Genomic DNA, 24,900 nt, shown 5'->3' on the forward strand with positions numbered 1-24,900 from the left:
CTTCGAGCTTGAACGATGGTCCGATAGTAGCTTCAAACGAGCATAAATTTGTTAAAGTCGGTTCAGCCATCTCTGAGAAAATTGAGCGCGTATAAATATCTTCGAAAAGTGCACACACACGCACACACACAGACATTTTCCGATCTCATCGAACTGAGTCGAATGGTATATACCACTATGGGTCCCCCAGGCTCCGTTCAAAAGTCGGTTTTTCCAGCCATTCTAATACCGTTTTAAAAAGAAAGGCAAAAAAAACTATCAACTTCCATTGATTCGGCTGTAAGAAAAGGTATCCATAAAAATAACAGAATTTTATGAGCGATTTGAAAATTATATGGCTAGAATATCAATGAAATAAAAAACAAAAAATATTTGTTACGACTGGGATTTGAACTAAGAAATACCTGATCACAAAGATGGGTCCATTGAGCCACAGAAGCACATATCTGCTGGCCAGGCAAATATATACACGCTTGACGTAAATTCAAATGAGCCGGAATTTTTTCGGTGATGACACAATATTACATCTACTAACATGTAAATATAAATTTTGTGTCTGTATCTATGTAAGCTTCAGTTAAATTGACTGTGAAGTTAATGACATAACTTATCTTTACACGCTTTGTATTATGAATGTAAGTGACGCTCCTTTTATGTGCATCTATGAAGGTATAACATTTTCTAAGTGTGTACACTTTAAGAAAAAATTAAATTTACGCTTGTCGTAAATTCAAGTATGCCGTAATTTCTTTGGTGATAACATAACACACTTAGAAAAATTTATATCTTTATAGATGCACATAAAAGAAGCATCGCGATTCAATTACATTCACAATTCAAAGCATGTAAAGATAAGTAATATCATTACCTTCACAGTTAATTTAGCTGAAGCTTACATCGATATAAAAGCAAAGTTTATTTTTACATGTTGATAGGTGTAACATTGTGTAATCATCTAAGAAAATACGGCATGTTTGAATTTACGTCAAGCGTAAATTTCTTTTTTTCTAAGAGTGAATATTATGTCTACTAATGTGTAAAAATAAAAGTTGAGTCTGTATCGATGTAAGTTTCAATTGATATAATTGTAAAGTTAATGATATGACTTATCTTTACATGCTTTGAATTGGGAATGTAAGTGAATCGCGTCGCTCCTTGTATGTGCATCTATTAAAATGTAAAGTGTGTACAGTAAAAAATTATGAATTTTACCGGTTACATAAATCCACATATGACTCAAATCATAAGAACGTAATTTGTAAAATGATGTATAAGTTCATACAGTCGTACTACACAGAAAGAAATCATGAAATTTACACGACATGTAAATCAATAGTAACATGGAATAGATATGGGTTGAATCAAAATTTTGATTAAAAACCTTCATCGATGCAAAACTAAATTGGATTGCATTGAATTTTCAATGAATATATCAGGTACAACTTTGCTTCCGCCGTTTTCCGATAGGTGGGTGTACCGGCTGAGGGTCGTTAAAATACATAGATGATAATGCCTTTAAAGTGAGTGTGTACAGTGCCTAACGAATTGTCATCGCCGTTTCAGTGAAAGTTGTTCTTGTTTTCGTATTATTCACGCTCGAAAATGTCTATTAATGTGCCCAATTCTCGCCATTTGCGGGAAGTTTTACTTTTTTGCAACAATTCGAAAAAAATGCAGCTGAAGCGCATCGAATACTCTCAGAAACTTACGGTGGTGCCGCTCTGAGTAAAAGAACGTGTCGGGAGTGGTTTCAACGTTTTAAAAATGGTGATTTCGATGTCGAAGACAAACATGGTGGTGGAAGAGAAAAATCCTTCAAAGATGAACAACTAGAAGCATTGCTTTATGAAGATTCGTGCCAAACCCAAGAAGAGCTTGCCGAATCGTTGGGAGTGAGTCAGCAAGCTATTTCTAAACGTCTCAAGGCCCTGGGCATGATTCAGAAAGAAGGAAGCTGGGTGCCGTACGAGTTGAAACCGAGGAACATCGAGCGCCGTCTATTTGTATGTGAGCGACTGCTTCAAAGACGAAATCGTAAGGGATTCTTACATCGAATCGTAATCGTTGATGAAAAGTGGGTTCGATACGATGATCCTATATGCAGAAAATCATGGGGAAAGCCCGGGCATGCTACTTCGTCGAAGGCAAAACCGAATATTCACGACGCCATGATTATGATTTGTATTTGGTGGGATTAGTTCAGTGTAATTTACTACGAGCTCTTAAAACCGGGTGAAACTATCACAGGAGATCGCTACCGAACGCAACTGATGCGCCTTAGGCGCGCTAAAAGAAAAGCTGCCACAATATCAAAAGCGACATGACAAAGTCATCCTTCAACACGACAATGCTCGGCCTCACGTCTCAAAAGTGGTCAAAATGTACCTGGAAACGCTGAAATGGGAAGTCTTGCCTCACCCACCGTATTCCCCAGATGTCCCCCTTCTGACTTCCACCTATTCCGTTCGATGGCACACGGCCTGGCAGATCAACATTTTCAATCCTTCGAAGAGTTGGAAAAATGGATTGCTTCATGGATAGCGTCAAAAGAGGACGGCATCCAAAAATTTCCGGAAAGATGGGAGAAAGTTGTCGCTAGCTACGGACAACACTTTGAATAATACATTTGTAAGCACTTTTTCGCAATAAAACTTTCAATTTTGGAAAAAAACGGCGGAAGCAAAGTTGTACACCTGATAACTGTATCTTTCAATTAACGATTAGTTTTGTGATAAATTTACATTGAAACCTACAGAATTGTAATGTAACTTTACGTTTAATTGCCTGCTCCAAATATGTGCATGAAAATAGATGTAAATTCACAAAATATTTTTATCTGTGTAGTTAGCCGCGTGAAAGCGGTAAGTGAAAATTACATGCTGAACATCTTAACCTAGAAAATGCAGTTGGTAGCTAGAAAAATGAGTTTTATCTACTTGAAAGTTTACGCTGCATAGAAAATTGATAGGAAACAAACGTGGTATTAACCCCTTAACGCTCAAGGGAAATATTTTTCTATAAAAATCGTTATAGATTCTTCAATTGCTATTAAATCGATGTTTTTGTTTACTGAATGTTAAAGAAAACTTATTTCCGAAACGACACATGTGTTTCTGAACGAATTAGTAAAAAAACTATCAATCTTTACTGCACTAAAAAAGTTTGTGCAAAATGACGCATAGAAAATAGAACACATAACAAATGTGTTATGTGCAACGTCCACAAGTACATGAAATCGTTTCATAGAATGCCATAACTAACTATTTATTTTACTATTATGATAATCAAAGCAAGCAAATGAAATTACGATATAATAAACCCAACTCTTCTTTTATGTATTTCTAAAAATCATAGGGAAAAATATTTCCCATAAAATTATAGGAAACTTATGCACCTTGCTATATTTTTCTGGTGATAATCTCCTAATTTACACCCCTAATAGCTAAAATATTGTCTTGTACTGACATATTTCGTCCTGCACATCTTATGGTCGTGAAAGGGTTAATACGTAATTATGTCTAACACAGATTTCCATCTTCAATCTGTTTAAATTAACATTGAGATTACGTAGCATTTAATTTTCAGATATTTTTACTGTGTGATGTACTTTTAAATGGCTGGTGCTAACTTACCGATGTCAGATGGCTGGTGCAATAAACTTTAACTTTACATCTGCTTAGCGGTTTATGATGAATCACTAATGCACGGACAAGTCGAAGACGAAACGTGAACACGTAAGAACATTACTCTAACAATTCTTTGTACATATTGGCAAAAGATGTTATATACACACTTCTTTGTGGATTGGCAGTCATGCTCGCACGATAATCTAAACATACCAAGCTAGCCAAATTCAGTAAAGTTCTCGGCGATATTGATGCCATGCCATGCATATTTTAGTTTAGGTTCATTTAACCAAAATATGCGCAGCTTTCGTCTAGCATCCGGACATAACCGTGATTTTTGTTTTTTTTTTCGCTATCAAAGCTTCCTCTCTCTCTCTCTCTCTCTCTCTCTGTGTCTGTCTCTTGCGCGCTTCAAAGGCGACACCGGAATCGCTTCTCTCAATGCATCTCGACTGGCACTCGAACGCACCGCGGTATGCGGCCTTGTGCGTTGGCTGATGAATGAACTGCGGCACGGTTTCAGAACGGCTTCACCCACGCATTCGTCATCGAACTCGAACCGAACTTGAATAGCTCCAGCCGCCAGGTGGGCAAGCTTTGGACGATCTCCGAGCGAACGAACGAACTCACAAACAAAACAGTATTAACGAGACCAACAAACCGATTGAAGCGGTGGCCGTGCGCGCGTTGACTTCACTCGCCAGAAGATTGCCGCAGATAATTTTGTGTCCGGTGCTAGTGCCTCGGTGACATGACGAGAAAACTGCTCAAATTTCACATTATCCTTGATCGGGACTCGTTGCTGTACCTGCCGGGTCAGGTTCTGGCCGGACGGGTGCTACTTGAGACACAGGAAAACACAGCTGTTCTGGGTGAGTATTGGGAGATACATGTGTGGGTGCATCCATCGCTCGTCATTCGTTCAGTGACGATGTAGAAGAGGATGTATTTAAAATTATAATTAGCTGGAATCCCAACGGTTGCGGGTAATCTTTTTATGACAAAGGTTCACTTTTTAGATGCGAGTAATGATATTATGTTTCGATTTGCGGTGCTTTTGATTGGGATTTATTTTTAGCTGCTTGCTTCTGACATAAACATGAGCAAAGAAGATTTACCGATCGTAAGACGTTCCAATCGGATTAATTGGAATTTGCATATAAATGCAGAGCAGCAATGTGTAAAGCTGCCAATAAAACAAACCAAGTGATATGCTTTGCTTAGATCACTCTTCTGATTGTAGATTGCTTCCGCATCATTAAATTATATTCATCAGGTTAAGAATTGTAGAAAGATTCCTCTGAGCAGCTGAGATGTTTGAGGTAAGAGTATACTCAAATACTCATCGCATCACACTGCACGTTCATCCGTCACCCGCAAGCAATTTGTATTCATTAATGAACCGTTCCGCTAGATTAGAAATGACGCGAAAACAGGCTGTCGTGAGTTCTATTCCATTTGGCAAACACAAGACGCGATGTGAGATTTATGGAGTTTAAAATTGACTAGCTGCGGTAAATCTGATAAGCTCATTGTATGCTGCGGAAAAAGATGGTGCCTTTGCTTGTTGCTCGCATAAAACAAAAAATCGGAATCAGAAGCGACGTACAGCGAAACGAGCGAATAAAAGCGGGAATAAATATTCGTCACAAAGCTGTCCTTGTGGGGAACGTAACGTGCATAAGAATACGGACTCTTTGTTTGAAAGTGTGGTGAAAATGAAATCATTTCCGTTGTGTGTGCAGAAAAGGTGTCGCTTCAATTCAATATTCATTAGGTGTTTATGATTTCATTCATTTCCCTTCGGGATGAAAAACAGAGGATGTTTTTGTTTGTTTTGCTTCGAAGATTAGGAGAATCTTGGTAACGCTTCGAGCCAATCGAATGAGTTGATAATTGGTACACTGGACCCTCAATTCACGCGCAAAGTCATTTCAAATTGTTTGCGTAAAAAAGGTTTTTCATTTCCATTCGATTTAAGTGTAAATAACTCAAAAAAGGCGGGTGGGTGATGTCAGAGACATAACTGGATGTCGTGAATACGAAAACAACTGACATGTTCCTTAACACTTCCGAATATCAATTAGTTGATCAATTGTATGAATTATGCAAGCATTTCCTTTTTCCACATTTTTCGCAAAAACAAAGAAGGCTTTACTTGATCTAGATTACTGTGAATTTCACACAGCGAAAAGTGCAAAAATCAAATCAAACAGTTCTAGATTTGCACTAAACTGAGGATATTTCCCTTCGATTTGCGAGCAAGAAATCCTAATAGTTCTTTAGAAAACTTTTAGAGCCATTAGAACGGCTGATTTTGTGTAATGCTCTCCACCGTTGCTTTATCACCAATGCAAATGACTGGCAGCTGTGACGTAATCGCTCTTGTCGGAAACGAAACTAGCTTTGCAAACGACACAAAATACATCTGCTTGCAGTGGCGATAGAATCCAAACTGATCCTATTTTTGTTAAGAGGTTTCTTTTTACGTGATTTCGTTTGTAGCTTTTTCACTAATGGGTGGTCCTAACAGCTATAAAAATAGCAGCATATAGAATTTTAATGTCGATTATTTCATTTCGGATTTGCATAATTTATTGAATGAGACTATCAGGATGCTGTACGGGATTTATTCCTGCCTTTCAGAAGGACCAAATTGTGGAAGTCACTACGATATTAAACACTGTTCGGAACATTTTCTCGAACGATTTGTTGTGCAGCAGCAGATATTTTGTTCTCTTCCTCAGAACGCGTTCTGATTGGCTGGTGTTGACATGGGTCAAATGAGACAGGTTTTTCAATAGTGTACTATTGAAATACTTCAATGCTTTTTCTTTACATGCTTAAGTAGAAAAATTTCGATTCTTTTGGTAGTTAGATTATATAAATCCTTTCACAGAGCTATGAGCTATGAGCTTTTAATATACGAGAAAGGCAAAGGCGCCTTATGAATTATCCTCTTTGATACTCGTACCATACCATATACCAAACATTTCAAAAAAGTTTAATTTTGAATTATTTGAGATTATGTCACATAACTGAATATTTTATCATAAAATTGTGATCATATTTCCGATGGCATGTAGCAAAAATTATGTTGATTCGTTAGATACAACAGGAAATATTCACGATCAAAAACTTATCACTCTCTCAGAGGGTAAATTTTGAAAAGGCACCACATAGTAAAGTAAGTCGTATTCACGACAAAAATCTAACTGCGTTCATACGCAAAAGAATCTGGGACCATCTGAGTATATTCTGAGACTAAGGAAGCCCGTAAGAGATATTCCAAGATCCAAGAATTACTTGGAATATTGTTCTTAGAGACTACATTGTGCCACGGCACGAACTAGAATGGTAGTTTCTGTTCTTTGTTTGCTGTTCGTATTTCATTTTCATCCATTTTTTAACATAAGGTATGTTCTCAGTAGTCCAAGAACTTCAATGAAAACACGTCTTAAGATCTTCAGAGCAATTAGCAACTTATGTATAACTTTTCGACCCGAGTTGGCGGTTCAATGCTTAGGGCACTGGTATTACTAATGCTGTGTGACATCAAACTGAAAACTAGTTTAGCTCTCAGTGAAAGCACATTGAAAACTTGATATGATGTACATTTTCTTGAAATACGTCACGAGCAAAAGCTAAAAAAAGAACATCCAAAAAATATCCGGGATTGTATACATTTAGGCGATATTACTCGCAAGAAAGAAAAAAGATTTCATGCAATCTCACACTACCGCGGAGAGAATCCGGTTTCGAAACTAAGGTGATTTGGAATGCGAACTTTTTGCGATTGCTATAGCTATAAGGAGACAGAAAATGTTCAGTTATATGACAAGCAGTGTTGTTTCAACAAGTTGTGTGCAGGTAGTTTCTTTCAATGCACACTCGTTGCGTCGCTTCCATCCCACATCCACCGTGAACAGCAGTGTGACTATTTGAGCCCGGTATAAAAATGTCGTCTTTGTCCTTCTCATATCCAAAACTGTAGCATTCAAACATTTTAACATTAAATTGAGTTATCTACTTGATCTCACACAACTCGCACATGTAATCACTTTGAAATACGAATTTAGAGGCTCTGAAGACCGAACGTTTTACAGTGAAGTCTTCTACAACACAGGGAACGTGAATTAGGAATCCGGAAATAAGGTATCCTACATGGTATCTGACCACAGATAGAACCAGAATCTTTAAAGTAAATTTTTAGTTCTTGTGTAGACTTATAATTTACAATCATTTGATGCAGAATTAGTCCCGTGACTCAAAATTATGAAGATTTAGTTAGACGGTTTCTTTAGAAGAGTGTATTAAAGTTACAAGATTTATTAGATGATTGATAAAAAACTTCTGATAGTATCTAGCGTTAGTGAGTATATGAAGTTCTAAGCATTTATAACTAGGAATGAGAATTGTTTTGAAGAGCGTCTTCGACACAGTTTGTGGACTACTTATTAATATACAAATTAAACATACATTTTCTTGGTAGCACCTATAAACCAATGAAGTATAATTAAGAATTAGCTCTAGGATCTGAGACATTCAATGTTCGATGTTCGAACTTAGTAAACAATGATTTTTTCCATACTGTTGGATATAAAGTTATGGGTATTTTCAGAACGGGTTTGGCGAGTAGTTTATTTTCGCCATCCAAGTCCCCGATTTCTGGATGCACTGGAAATAATGGTCTAAAAACTTTGGAATGAACTTCGCGATGTCGTATGCTTACAAATATCAAAACATTTTTTTTAACTGAACGCAAAAATTGTTACAGGATCGTATCTAGAAGGAAATCGATGACGTCAAATACATTTCTCATATTAAATTCTGAAATAAGCTCCTTCTACGGCAGACGATCAGCGAGCTGGGAATGCCAAAGCCACTATTCAGATTGACCTGTTTAAGACAAAAGTGGTACCGATGATCGCCAATTTATCGAATGCCTCCCAGACGTGGATTTCTCATTTTAATGTTAGAATTTACTCGGGTAAAGCTGCGCTTATACACAATTGTTTGCCATGCCATGTTCTAAGCAAACTTGTTTCGTTTTGAGAAGTTAATTCTTTCTACCAGAGAGAATATTTTTACGCTTTGTCACGGCCAGTGTATGCTTGGAAAAATTTATGCAAATGGCTACCGTTATGGCCAGTGAATGAACTGTTCATAAAATTTCAAAACATGCATTTTTATTCATTGCTTTTGGTGAACTGCTTTAACTTTGGTATATGTGAAATTAATATTATTCACAAAAAAAATCTTTCTGAATACTTTTTAGCTCTGAATTTCATACGACGGGAATAATAATATGAATATCATTTCGTATGTCGATATTCTAAGACCCTAAATATTGAAGGCGCACACGTTTTCAATAAGTACAATGATCAACTTCACCATAAATATCGAACAGCACTAGGATTTTAAGTAGATATAGTGAGTTTAAAGAAGATTGAATTCTATATTTTAGTTCTAATTATCGGATGCCAATCTTTGGTCATAAATGTTGAATGGGAAAAACATCACTAAATTGTAACTTGACACAAACTTATATTTTCTGGTTCGTTGTGACTGATGTGCTGGATCAAATCAAATATTCGTTACTGAGAACTTGTTTGGCGACCCTCGGTAAGTCGCACAAGCTCCGCCTCTTACGTTTTTCAAGTTACATAGCAATTATGATGCACGTTGCAATGTCTTCAACTTGTTCCATGAATTTTTTTCATATAAGTTACTGTCATTGTGGTGTAATAACGTGTGCTACATGGGGTAGCACCAGCCATGCAATGGTTCTGTACACTCTGAATCGCTACATAGGAACGTTCACAGCCATCCAAAAACTTCAGTTAAAACAGATCTTAAGATCTAGAAGATGATGATGATGATGATGATGATGATGATGGTCCCACCTCATACCCCTACAAAGGTGTGAGCAGAACGAGTTATCTAAATGATAATTAATATTTTTGCACATATCTTAACCAGTAAACAAAAGAAAACGATCTGATTAATCTAGCAGGTATAGATTCTTCTTCAAAAGAACGACTGACCACAAAATAACATTCAAATATCTCGGATTTACTATCCAGGGTTAATCAAGAAAATTTCCAACCCGGGAAGATCCTTGATCACATCAGGAATCGAACCCGATATCTTTACCAGTATCAGACAGTAATTCACCTGGCCCTTCCCGCCGGACCAGTTCATCGCTACACACATCAGCTACGATAGAGTAACGAGACTGCGGATGAGCAGAGCCAAGCCCAATTCCATCAACAACTGTCGATCCCAATTAGTTTCCCGAATCTATTCCTTAAATAATTATCCAACCTTGCGATCAAGGTCAAGAGCAAACTTAACACACTGAATGCTAAGGCTCTTCGGCCAGTCCTGTTCGCTTTCCAAATAGTCACTACCTGCTTCGCGCGCGAGGCTCAAACGTTTGTAGACTGCTCATTATTTTTAACTCTCAAACAAACTAAAAATCCATCATCATCATACCGAACATAGTAACTTAATACGTCTCACAATAATATATATAAACAAAAAAAAAAATACAATCTTCGTAATACGTAAAAAAATAAAAAATCTAAAAAAATTGAACTAACTAACTAAATATTTGCTTACAAAGCGGACTTTATGTGTGAAATACATAACTTTTTGAACTCCACCAATGAGGCCGCGCGTTTGATCTCTCTTGGCATCGAATTGAAAAAACTTATTCCCTTGTACAACAATGAGTTTTGCGATCTGGCTAACAAAAAGCTTGGTGTTCTAGCATCAGACGCGTTTCTAGTATTGTACCTATGCAAATCAGTTCCTCTTTCAACTCGATCACACAAATATCGAGGCAGCATGCCATTTAATATCTTGAAAATAAATACCATGGTTAAGTAGTAAATTCTCTGTTTCACTGAAAGCCATTGTAATGCGTTCAGTAGAAAATCTGAGGAGGTATATCTACTACATTTTAGAATTAATCGCATGATCTTATTTTGCAGTCGCTGTAATCTTAAGATTTGTGTGTTATTAGCAAGAAACAGAATGGATGGGCAAAAGTCAATGTGTGGTGAAATGACTGTTTTATACAAAAGAATCTTACTATGGGTCGTTAAGTCATTTTTCAAACGACATAATACACCATATTTTTTGGCAATCTTCTTGATGACGTTATTGATATGAGATTTGAATGTTAACTTTTCATCAATTATGACTCCAAGATACTTCATTTCTCTAACGCGATCAATAATTTCACCATCAATTTCCACATTGGCGTCATGACCGGTGCTGACAGAAGAAATAACCATATATTTAGTTTTCGCGACGTTTAGTTTCAGTTGCTTAAATTTTAACCATCGAACCAGCGAACTTAGATCCTCGTTTAAATGTGCAACAGCTTCATTGAAATCTCTAGCCGTAATGAACAGAACAGTATCATCAGCAAACAAATTTATATCACAGAAACGTAAGACTCGCTTCATATCATTAATATACATGATAAATAGAATAGGACCTAACACACTTCCCTGAGGCACACCAAGTGAATTGCCGAGGGAACTAGACATTACATCGTTAAAAACAGTCTTTTGAGATCTACCACATAAATAGTTTTCAAACCATTCATGTGCCATTCCCCCGATGCCAAAACACCGCAATGTCTGCAACAATAAAGGTCTTGAAATTGTTTCAAAGGCTCTCTTCAGATCCAAGAACACAGCAAAAATACTCTCTTTGGCTTCGATTTTCTCCTTCCATTTTGCCAATACTAGGTTCAAAGCGGTTTCACAAGAGTGACCCTTACGATATTCCGATTGTTCCGGTATTAGCAAACTGTTAGAGTTCAAATAGTTAATCAGCTGATCTTTAACAACAAGTTCCAAAATTTTTTCCAGCGTGTGCAGCATGTTAATGGGACGGTACTCCTCGGCTTTATCCGTTCCAGTAACCTTGGGGATAGGAACAACCAGAGATTCTTTCCACACTTTTGGCACGTGCCCCGTGTACAACGATTCATTTACCAGATCCAGTAGATCGTGTCCGATAACATGAAAGCAATCCTGTATCACTTTTGAGTTTACATTGTCAATACCCGTCGATTTTCCCAAATTAAAACAAATATTTTTCAGTTGTTCAAAAGCGATTGGTTGAAATTCATCAAGTCTACAATAGTTATTCATCGGCTGTGTTATTTCAACAGGTTCACCTACCAATTCAATACTTTGATTGATCTGCTGAACACTATTTATGAAATAACTGTTGAACTTTTCAGATATAATTTGTTCTGTGTGTTCTTCTATACCGTCAAAAGTTATACTTTTCGATGCACTATGTGTAGGCTTGATAAGCTGTTTGAGAATTTTCCATAACTCTCTACTGTTTTGTTGATTTTGATCGATTCTCCTCTGTATGTATTCATATCTAGTCTTCTTCAGTGCCCGTGAATAAATATTTCGTGCTTGTGTATATCTACTCCAGTGACTATCATTGTTAGTTCTACAGAATCTCTTGTACTGTTTATCCCTCTCCCGTTTTAACCGTAAGAGGTCTATTGAGTACCAACTACTCGAGCTGTTCAAACTAACATACTTTTCAATTACTAATTCATTAGTACACTTTTTCAGTATGTCAGTAAGAATAGATGCCCTGTGATCCAAATTTCCAGTCAACTGTGTACAACCCAAGCTTCTTGATACAAGTCGAGATATGGTTTGCTTTGAATAGTTTTTCCAACTCTTGATTTTCACCGTATCTTCCTCATTTCTAGAGCTACTCGTTACGGAAATTGCAATTGTTTCATGATCTGAAATCTTGCAATCGGATTCCGCATTTGAATAAACACCGTCGAAATTGGAATACACGTGATCTATCAATGTTTTACTGTATCTCGAAATTCTTGTAAATTCATTCACAGTTTGCCTCAAATTGAAAAATTCTGCTAACTGTTTCAATTGATTCGAACCTTGATCACTGAGCCAATCAATATTAAAATCTCCAGTAATAATATTTAGTTTACCAAAATCGACGAAATTCTCCCACCAGTTTTCTAGAATTTCCAGAAACTGGCGGTCGCTTGAACTTGGAGAGTGGTAAACGACTCCATAATTTCCCATCTGCATGCCTCTTTCAACTGATATACCCAAGAACCAATTATTTCCAACTGCTTCGTTTGATTGAATGCTGAATTTAATTGATTCTCTGGCGTAAATTGCAACTCCACCCGTGTGCCTGGAATGGGACAAACAAAAAGCAACAGTGTAACCCGGAACACTGAACTGATCGAAAGCGTCAGAATCAACAATATGTGTCTCTGAGAGCAAAACTAATGAAGGATGTCTATCCTCTATAAGATGACGCATTGCGACATAATTAGAAGACAAACCGGCTATGTTCAAATACAAAATATCTGAATGCCTCCCATCGATTAGTTGCTATTCCATTGACATAATGTTGTTCTTTTTCGTTTCAAGCAACCTCAGATATACAGGACACTGCTTACTAAATGCTGGATGGTGAATGTCTAAATTCAATTTCCTTTCTTTGTTCATTTTCAGACAATTAACGCATTTGAATTCAGTTGAAGAACACTCAGATGTTCTATGTGCGGAATTACATTTGGAACAATTTTCACTGTTTAAACATTCGGTGCTCTTGTGACCAAACTCACCACACCTGAAACAGCGCAATACGTTGAACGACTCGAAAACCGAACACCTATCCCAGCCGACGCAAACCTTACCGGCGGCCATCAAACTAGAATAAGTATTTTTATCAACCTCAATTATAACACTGAATTTGTTATATTTGAAGCGTGGATTCTCAAAGTCAGCAACAACTTTTACATCTTCAATCGAAATTTCCTGATTTTGACTTTTCAATAGGTCAATAAATACATCAGAGGAATATCGATCACTCATCCCAACTATTTTCAGTTTAGGTTTCCCGGGCTTGGGTATAACAGCATTGTATTCAGTACCTAAATTGCTTTCAATGTTTTCTTTCACTGACTGAATATCCTCTCCTGCTGCACACTCAACAATAATCGAGCCATCTTTACCATTTTTGAAATTACTAATTTTATGTGTTCTTGGATCCAACCTACCCTTCAGAAATTGTCTCGTGTCATCACTTGTTTGCGAAGACTCAATAGGTTTAATCATAATAACCGAGCGAGTCTCACGTTTTCTGTTACTTTTCGTTCTATTTCTAGCTAATTTACCAGAAAGAACATCCGCGTATGATTTTTTATTATTTTTATCAAAAACTTCGTCATTACTATCATTATCAACATTTTTATCATGTGGTTCATCATCAGTATTAGACATAATTTTTCTTTTGCGTCTGGGATTTCCATCTGACTCCGAATGAGTCTTTCTATCTGCAACAATTTTCTTTCTCTTCATTACGACCAATTCATTATCATTGCGCTGATTATTCTTAATCACGAAACTTTTCAAATCTTCCAAAAAGTTGGGCCACACTGTTTTCTAAACAGGCCATTTTGCTCTCCAGAGCATCATTGGAAGATCTGATCAGTCTCTCGATTCCACTCTCTATCGCGATATTAATATGTGCCTCGATACTCTCCCGCACAGCAGCAAACGAATCAGTGATGGATTTGAATTTCTCCATCTCCTTCTTCATATTACTAATGAGCGAAAGAACATCATCCTTTGGCATCATATTAGAAACCGCGGCACCTTCGAAACAATCAGCACATTTAAACAAAAGCGCCGGTGTATCTGAAACCCAACCGGCCATGGCTCTCGTAAGCCCAGTACAGCGCTGGTGATAGCCATTCTCACAAACTGAACATGTTATTCTAATATCTGATATGGTTATTTTTTCCTTACACTTCACACATTCACCCATCATTCATGCACAAACCAAACCGGCCCGACACACAGCTGGGGGAGAAATTAAAGCAAAGTGAACCATGCAAAAACAATAGACAATGCATTCAATATACCACGGTACGACGCCGCTTTGTTTGAGCGACCGCCGCACGGCGATTACTGACACAATTTACAGCACAAAATAGAAGTATTTACAAAACACTTTCTACTTATCTGTTTAAAGCACAATTAGTCACTTGCTTAGTCGAAAAAATTTTCGCAAAAAGCCACAAATAATCTACACAAATCTACACAAATAATCTGCAACTTCTGTATAGTTTTTCAATGCTGCTCATAGTCATGGAGCTACATATTGCTTACTTGTCTAGTCTGATCTGTTTCAGGAATATGTGGTAGTTCTATTGGTTACGCTTGGCTGGTAGATCTTAAGACTTATACTCCAAGTAGTTTTTGGATGAACAAGCACTACCTTATAACTCATCACAATGATCCAACTAATTGAATGCGATACCACGAATATGGAGCACAAAATAGAAACTCACTATTGTCATCGGTTTTGTTAATAGATCTCAAGGTCTATATTCCAGAGAGGTTATAAATGGACAAGAACTTCCACAGACATTACTACACTATGTTAATTTGCTGAATATAGTACTACGAGAACATACCGCACTCCAAAGTTATGCAAAAGTCACCTGTCACGCGTTCATATACTGATTTATTTTGTCGTGAATACGACTTACTTTACTATGGGGCGCCTTTTCAACATTTAACCTCCGAGAGAGTAATAAGTTTTTGATCGTGAATATCTCATGTTGTATCTAACGTATCAACATCATTTTTGCTAGATGCCATCTGGTATATGATCATCAATTTATGGTAACATTTTCAGTTGTATGACATAATCACAAATTATTCAAAGCTAAAGTTTTCTGAAATGTTTGGAATCAACGAGCCGACGGTTTTGATGTAGTAACCAACATTTCATTTCTGCGTTACCTACTGAAGAGGTATAAAAGGTTAACACTTGATATATTTCGTTCATTCTTGTCTGTGCAGTTGATTGAACAGGAAGTGAAGCAGTGAAGTATCATTTCGGTTGATTGAGGTCCACAGCTCAGTTACAGTTCGAGTATCGAGAATTCAGTTTCTGAATAAAATTTCAAAATTTAGTTTTGGATACAGAATCAAGCATTCAGTTCTGCTGCGTGACTGTTTTTTGTGCATCGTTCGCTGTGTGAGTTTCACTTCAAACAAGAGCGATTAGGTCATCCAGCTGCTAGTCGTTTGCATTTGAGAAATACACAACGAAAAGTGAACAAAGGAATCAACTAGGAAAGGAACTACAGAATCAGCCCTTCAAAGGGCTCTAAATGTTATTTAAAAAACTTCTAGAATTACTTATCTGTTGAAATGTGCAAATTGGAAGCGAAAATAATTGGTTTAGTGAGTGTTGACAGTCTGATAGGTTCGAATTAGAAAATTTTCGCATACTTTTCTCGTTTTTTTTTAGGTAAATACGTCTCACTTCACTATGGAGCGCCTTTTAAAAGCTAATCATATGGGTGACTGGTAAGTTTTTGATCGTGAATATCTTTTGTTCCATTCAACATTATTTTCTCTTTAAGTCATTGAAGATATGATCAGCAATGTGTGATAGAATTTTCAGTAGCAGGAGGTAACCACAAGTAATTCTAATTCGAATTGCATTTTGCCTAAATTTTTCATAAGCTAACAAATTGATACTTCATTCATTCTAGCCTGCGTAGTTGACAGTTCTAGAGCTCAGTTCCGGATTTGAGATTAAGAATCCAAGACCAGATTTTCTTGTTCATTTCCACATTCCAGATCTTAACCTCAGTTCCTCGTCGAGAATCCAAGGCTAGAATCGAGTTCCAGAATTCTGAAACTGTAGCTGAAACCGAATTTTAGAATTTGATTCTGCGTCTATATTTTGGAACTGAGATCATAGTCTCGATTGTAGATTGTAGATGGGTTTTCGATTTAGATTTCAGAAATGAATTCTGGACTTAGATCTGAATTTTGAAACTGACTTCTGGAACTGAAGATGCATATCAGACCAGAATTCAGTTTCAAAATTTCTGTCCGGAATTCAGTTTCAATGTTTTTGTCCGGAGTTCAGAATTCAAGTATCAGAGTATCAGTAGTTTCAGAATCCTGAAACTTAGGTCCGAATCTGAAGTTCTGGGCTCCAGACCGAAATCTAGGATTATAATTCAGATTAAAAATTCAATTGTATTTCCAGAATTTAGTTCAAAAATACACTGCAGAATCCATGTTCAGAATTCTGTGCAGTGCAGTTTTACAATCTAGAAGAATAAATAAAATCAGGAAATAGAATCTGCACATTTTTGAACTGAATTAATTTGAATTTCGGAGCTGAGTTCGGGATCCGAATTTTAAAACTGAATCTAGGTCCAGAGTACATGACTAGGATTCAGGTTAAGAATTCAGTGCCGAGCCAGAATCCTGGCCTGGAATGTAGTTCCACAACACAGATTTAGTAATCAGTTCAGCAATCCAGAATTAAGTTGTAGAACTCAGCTCCAGAATTGAGTACCAGACTCTAGCATCAAAATTGAGAATTCAGATTCAAAATTTAGTTCTAGCAGTCGGCTCAAAATTTAGTTCCAGGAATCCAGATCCAAAATTCAGATCCTTCAATATCAAAGACACTGAACCATTCATTTTATTCGTATTCACGTCATCCGGTTATGTCTCTGACACTACCCACCCGTCTTTTTTCCAAAGAGTTCTTGGATGCCCCAATCTTCAATAGATTCAATAAAACCAAACAATTCCGTAATGAGCATTTTATATAGTTGGATTGTTTTATAACAATTTCCTTCATCATGCCAACTCGAGAACTCTTCTAAACTACATTCCTTGAATGCCAATAATTTTTGAAACCCGAAAGTCAGGTGCAGAATATAAATATGGATTCCCGTGAGCAACGTTCCGAATCTGCTAATGGTCCGCATGCTGCTGTCGTTCGTCGACAGCGTGTAGAATTTTCCGCAAAGTCAGACCAACCACACCGAGAATTCTGCACCCAGAATCTATTGTCATGGCTACCATTGTTTGTTATCGTTGGCAAGTTGCTTGAATTCATTCATATATGTATTCAATTCGCAAGGAAACAGTGACTACACACCTGGAAGGATGCTTTTTAGGTTCTTTCGAATTCGGTTGCCCAGTGTCGTGGCCATTGTTGCCCTTTGTGGTCCCCGGTGAGACTTGCAGGGTGGTTAAGGCCCCACATCCGGCAGTTTACTTGGTGCTGTTTTGAGCAGCAGCAGAAGCAGCAGTAGTGCTGTTATTTTTACTGCATTTTACGGTTTACAACCTACGCAAAAGTTTCAGCATCTCCTCGCCAAACTGGTGCAGTACCGTCATGGAGGAAGCTTATGGTTCCGGAGCTGTGAAACCCAGATTTTGAACCGAGACTCGAAGGGCCGAGTGCCATATACCATTCGAATCTTTTCGATGAGATTGCAAGTTTTAATCTCTGAAATGAAAAAAAAAACGAATCAAAAGACTCGTGTCATTAAAACGGATACTTCTAGTGGCAAACTTACGAAAATGAATGCTGAAGCTAGAGGACGTTTCAAAACGAAATATAAATTTATCGATAGATGGCACCATAATCTAGGAAATATGTCTACCATGCCTCACTTTTCCCCAGTTGTCCTGGAGTTAACCTATTCATGATGATTTGTCACACAATACCGAGTAAGAAGTGTATCGAAAATAAGCTATCCACAAATTTTTCTTTCAAATTATGATATAAACGATATTTTATTCAAACTAAAAATTTATCCTTTATTGTACGAGGTTAAACTTGAGCATAATGAAAACCCGATGAAATTTAAGTTATTCCTTCACGAATTTTCGAACTTTCGATTGAATGCTCTTCAATAAGTTCCGGACAAGTGTTGCATCGCATTTTTTGGACGCTTGAGCATAAATTTGTTTGAACTCCTGCATGTTCCCAGCAGCCTTACCAGTCTTCTTGAAGACCCTCGTCGTGATTGGCCAGAAACATTCGATGGGTCGAAACTGAGGGCAATTTGGTTATTATTCTCAACGAAATTTATACCGACGACACGACCTGCCACTCGCTTTTAAAACTGTATCGTACATTTAACTACCGCTCAGTTACTCGTCTTGTCAAAATGAGATCTAAATAAGTTTGGAACTGGCTACCCAGATTGATAAACTGTTGATTTTAGAATAACAATATCCTTCACTGAAATGAAAAGCTTGTTTATAATCATTAGATTTGTCATATGAATCATATGCAGAATATAATTTAACATATAGAAGTTATATGTAAATATAACCTTTATAATCTTTATTTAAAGTGTACGTTAAATCTAAATAGACGTTACCATAATGAAAGTTATAAGAATATCCCATATAATGTATATGGAAATCCGATGAAACCTAACTCGTTACATAATTTATATTCATTGGATATGTCTTATGAATCGTACGCAGATGGTATTTCACAGAAGACATATGACAACTTATGACCTTTAATGGAACTCAATAAATTTTATATTTTCATAATCTCTATGATATTGATAAAAATACCATATACAAGTTATGCGAAAAGTCGATAAAACTTAAGCAAATATAATTTAAATATTCATTACATTTTTCTATTAATCGCATGCTGATTATGTTTAATAAAAGTCATGTGAAAACTTATAATTTTCATTGGAAGCGTACATCAAATCTGCAACAAGGAAGAAAACGAGACACTGTTTTCTTAAGCTGAAGGAAGTATCAAGAAATATTTTTTTAACTTAGACATATAATGGAGTTTGTTTTTACGAAAGAATAGTTGTGAATCGTACTGCTTGAAGCTGAAGAAGGAGATGTGCCATCGACATTCATCAACTGCTCCAGACAGTTTTTTAGGAAGTTCCGTTATTTTAAATCGCTGACAATACAGCTCATTCAATTTCGTTCAAGGATATTTTTTATGTAATAACTCGTTCAAGGATATGCCCTAACGGATTATGAAATCAATACCCGGTACGTCTCATCACTCTGTCTGTCTAATATTTAAATTTTTTATTTATAGTTTCGGGATCCTACTTCTCCTACGCAAATATCAGGAGGTGCTCCGTTACAAAACTAACGACTAGTATAGCTCAAATCCTCAATAAAAGAAGTAGTTTCCGATTCGTTGTGCATCTGATTCGTCTGGTAACAGTAAATATCCGATGAAATCAGCCAGTTCCAAAAAAGGAAGTGTAGTTGAAATATTAAAATAAATTTTTATTATGAATCTCTTGACATACGAAAAATATAACGAGTTTTTGATAAGACAATTATTTTTATTGTTTTTGATTCCCTTGAGCACCATTATCCCAGTATTTTAATTAATTTGAATCTTATATGTATCACTTATTCAATCAAATAGCAATCATTTGATCTATATATAACTGCTATATAGAACTGGGATGACCTCCATTAAAAGTTATATATAAATTTTATGAAACTAGTCATATGGTATAGATAAACCTATCTATATTAATTCGAAGTGAATAGGGTTCTGAATGATATTCTAATAATTTTTCACTATTAGCATTTCTATTGATAGCTACAAAGTGTATTCAACATCATGTCAAATGTATAAGATAATCTTATGAAACATAAAACTCTTCGCAACGTTATTTTTACAAGCTTTTCATATAACTAATGAAACTTCCAGTCTGACTCAAATTTATTGGCGCGCCCTATAACCATTACTAGATATCCACACAACATACATTGAAACAATTTATGAATATAATATAGGGTAACAGAGGTATTTTGGCCCACTTTAGGATTGATTCTATTTTTGCCCACTTTGTAAAAATATCCACAAAATGTTGTAATATCTTTGAAAAACTCTTCCGCATTAGGTAATTTAATGTGATTAGTTTCAAATTGATGCAACATGGGTTACTTAACATCGACTAAATCCATAAAGTTTGTTAGGTGGGCCAAAATATATGAAGTGGCCAAAATACCTCTGTTACCCTATATTATATTCATAAATTGTTTCAATGTATGTTGTGTGGATATCTAGTAATGGTTATAGGGCGCACCAATATCCCAATCCAACACGAAATTCTCATTGACAACTAATTTTGTTTTTAAAATCAGAAAATTTGTTTCTATTTATCTATCACCAAGTTTATTAGCCACAAAATTCATGAGAAGTGTCAAAACAAAACAATCCAATAAAAAGCTAAAAGGGACAGTCTTGTTGAAACTGCTTGCAAATTGTTTAGATGTTTTACGCATGTGTTACGATATATCCATATATAAATTTCTAAACCGGTATGTAAAAATGACGTAAACTGTTAGTGGAAAGTGTATATATTCAGAATTTGTGCGCATTTAAAGCGATTGTGCGTAATAATGTTTTTACGCGGAACAGTGAATTGAGTTTCGAATGTTGCACTCTAATTGTACATGTCAAATGATGTTTTTTGTATTTTCCAACCTTCCGGGCCACGCCGTTCGATGTACTACTTGTATTCGGTTTTTATTTTCCGAGTGCTCAAAGTTTTCAGTCGATTTCGCGAAGTCGAATGAAGAAAACAGCGATTTAGAAGAAAAATGTTCAAAAAGAAGTTTATGTTTCGCTTATGTATTTTTCTCCAATACAACATCGTATTTATACCTGCCAATATAGAAAAGACAACCGCGACTGAAATTTTTTTCGGTAATAGTGTGCCATCTAGTGGCCAGTAGTCATTACGGTGCGTTATTTCGGCGACAGAGCGCCATATAGCTGCAAATTGCAGAAACCAATTCAACCATTTATGTTGGTTGAAAACAACGTTTTATCTCTCTAATTCAACTAAAAAATTAGTTGAATGGATATGAAGTGTGCCTTAGCTAAGAAATGACAATTGGTGAATTCAACTAAAAAAATAGCCATTTCAATAAATATTTTATTATTATCAAGGAAATTAGAATTAAAAAATCTAAATTAGCAAAAGTAAGATTTTTTTAGTTGTCTCAAAAAATAACTAACTAAAATCAGAAAATCAACTAATTTTTTCGCCAAAATGCTGATATCGGTCTTTCCGTGTATAGTTATATGAAAATCTTGTAAAAATAACGTTGCGAAGAGTTTTATGTTTCATAAGATTATCTTATACATTTGACATGATGTTGAATACACTTTGTAGCTATCAATAGAAATGCTAGTAGTGAAAAATTATTAGAATATCATTTAATGTGAAAATGAGTATTTAGCTCAGTGTTGGTTACGTTTATTGTTCAATTAAACAATGTGATTCGAACAAAACGAATCAATGAGTGTAAATGATGAAATACTCCACGGTTTTATCATATGTCTTACAGTTAGAAAACGAATGCAAATATAAATGTATTATGGGTTTTTTTTAAGTAACTACTTATTGGAACATGAGTTAAAATTAAATTATTAAGATTTAAATTGGGTGTCCAGCCACAAGTGATGACTTTTCAGCCCTATTATATACATGATTTGGTTATTACCATGAGGACATCATTTGCTTCCGCTATTCTGAGATTTTTGTGTAGAGAAAATTCTAAACCTACTTGTATTGGTAATGGAGAAAAGGAACTTATATACTAACTTAATAACTAATACAGAGAGCGAATCGATTCATTTGACGATTGCATCGAATTTTGTCAGAATTTGCTTATAATATTATTTGACATTACATCTAATGGTTCTACATTTGTAAATCTGTGTAACTCATTTGTACTAAACCAGGGAGGACGCTTCAAAATCATTTTCAGAATTTTATTCTGAATCCTTTGAAGCGTTTTCTTCCTGGTGGAACAACCAGGTGTTTTTTAGGCAGAGCTTAGAATATCTGTTTATAAGAGGATATATACATTTAATACATTTATTACACTTTGCCTGGATTCCTTCAATGTGATCCTTGAAAGTGAGTTTGTATTATGGGTTTAATTTTAATGATTAGCTCATATCACATCTAACGATTTTTGTTAAAACAGCTTCAACATCGTCTGCTTATGTGCCTAAGCTCAGAAATCCAATTAACAGATCGGCTGAAAAGTTCGTATCGTTTCTATGAGAGGGCGCCACTAGAATTAAATCCATACCATTTTCAGTTAGTACCAACCTTCAAAAGATACGTGTATAAATTTGACAGCTGTCTGATTATTAGTTTGTGAGATATTGCATTTTAAGTGAAGCTACTTTTGTTATTGTAAAAAAAATGGAAAAAAAGAAATTTCGTGTGTTGATGAAACACTACTTTTTGATGAAAAAAAGTGCCGCCGATACCAAAAAATGGCTTGATGAGTGTTATCCAGACTCTGCACCGGGCGAAGCAACAATTCGTAAGTGGTTTGCAAAATTTCGTACTGGTCATATGAGCACCGAAGACGATGAACGTAGTGGACGTCCAAAAGAGGCTGTTACCGATGAAAACGTGAAAAAATGATTTTCAATGACCGTAAAGTGAAGTTGATCGAGATAGCTGACACCCTAAAGATATCAAAGAAACGTGTTGGACATATTATTCACGAATATTTGGATATGAGAAAGCTTTGTGCAAAATGGGTACCGCGTGAGCTCACAATCGATCAAAAAACAACAACGAATTGATGATTCTGAGCAGTGTTTGGAGCTGTTATCGATTACCTTGAAAAGGGAAAAACCATCAACTCTGACTATTATATAGCGTTATTAGAGCGTTTGAAGGACGAAATTCAAAAAAACGGCCTCATTTGAAGAAGAAAAAAGTTTTGTTTCATCAAGACAATGCACCGTGTCACAAGTCGATGAAAACCATGCTGAAATTGAACGAATTGGGCTTCGAATTGCTCCCTCATCCACCGTATTCTCCAGATTTGGCCCCCAGTGACTTTTTCCTGTTCTCAGACCTCAAGAGAATGCTCGCTAGTAGAAAATTTAGAAGCAATGAAGAGGTAATCGCTGAAACTGAGGCCTATTTTGAGGCAAAGGACAAATCGTACTACAAGAATGGTATCGAAAAGTTGGAAGATCGCTATAATCGCTGTATCGCCTCTGATGGCAATTATGTTGAATAATAAAAACGAATTTTGGCAAAAAAATGTGTGTTTCTATTACACGATACGAACTTTTCAGCCGAACTGTTAAGTGGATGGCATTCAAAATAGGAGAAACACCGAAGGAGATTAGTTAGCATGACGAATTCTACTCTGAAAAAATCATCTATAAAGTCCATCAATTCTGTTGAACAAGTAAGAGCGTCTCAATTCGTACCACTGGAAAATTTCCATCAAATAATCGAAAACTCGGTTCGATTAAACAGAAAAGCAATGAAAATAAAAAAAATTAAAATCACGACACTCGAAATTGATACTATCGAATATGGTTAACGATCCGACAAAATACTACTAAAAACTTGTGCGAGAAAAATAGGACGAAAAATTAAAACGGTTAAGACGACTTAGGCAGACCCTGTCAGCTTGAGGCGAAATCATTCATGAGTTCAGCAACGCCATCGTACGGCATTACATTTAACATATCATGTCTCCATTTCTTATCAGGAAACCATTAAATTGTAACTTCGTAAAATTTTCGAGTATATTCATAGTACAGTTCGCATTCGTAGTTCTTTTAGAGCTCCACAGCGAAATCTGGTATACACACAGCTAGATTTCGCACAAATTCTTGGAGATTCAGATTTGAAACCAAATTAACCAAAACGTGTAGGTTTTTCCAAAGCATATATTGTTACCCACCATCTGGTTAAACTAAAATTATAAATCTGTAAAGAAAAATATGATAAATAATCTTTAAAACTTCCCAGAAGCAATCTAGCGATATTTGAATTCAGACGAACTTTCTCTATTTAGTTGTTTATTTATATTTCTAGGGTACCTTGGCAACTATTTGTAGCAACCAGAACAGTGTTGCTTGAGAATTTCATTTTTATTATTAACAAGGGGTATGACGGTAAATCGCTCACGGACACTTTTTAATCCGATTTTCCTTCGAAGTGCCTGGTCGTGTCGTCGTTTATACCCTTTTTCGCAAGCCAATTGATAGTGGTTTTAGCATAGTGAACCGACGCTAAATCCGGCCAAATGAGTGAATGTATACTATGCTTCTTATAAAGGGTGATTTTTTAAGAGCTTGAGAACTTTTTTAAACAATAAAACGCATAAAATTTGCAAAATCTCATCGGTTCTTTATTTTAAACGTTAGATTGGTACATGACATTTACTTTTTGAAGATAATTTCATTTTAATGTTGACCGCGGCTGCGTCTTAGGTGGTCCATTCGGAAAGTCCAATTTTGGGCAACTTTTTCGAGCATTTCGGCCGGAATAGCCCGAATTTCTTCGGAAATGTTGTCTTCCAAAGCTGGAATAGTTACTGGCTTA

At 36.1% G+C, this 24,900-nt stretch overlaps 1 protein-coding gene across 1 annotated transcript in view; it reads left to right on the plus strand.

The window, feature by feature from the left end:
* Positions 1-4,192: 4,192 nt before the first annotated feature.
* LOC131427887 (arrestin domain-containing protein 4-like) overlaps positions 4,193-24,900 on the plus strand; it is a 62,637-nt gene continuing 41,929 nt past the window's right edge. The window contains exon 1 of the mRNA XM_058591454.1: positions 4,193-4,498. Coding sequence (XP_058447437.1) covers positions 4,378-4,498 — 121 coding nt within the window. The 5' untranslated portion in view covers positions 4,193-4,377. The remainder of the gene's footprint in view (positions 4,499-24,900) is intronic.

This window comes from Malaya genurostris, chromosome 2 (genome assembly GCF_030247185.1).
Source record: "Malaya genurostris strain Urasoe2022 chromosome 2, Malgen_1.1, whole genome shotgun sequence".
NCBI lineage: Eukaryota > Metazoa > Arthropoda > Insecta > Diptera > Culicidae > Malaya > Malaya genurostris.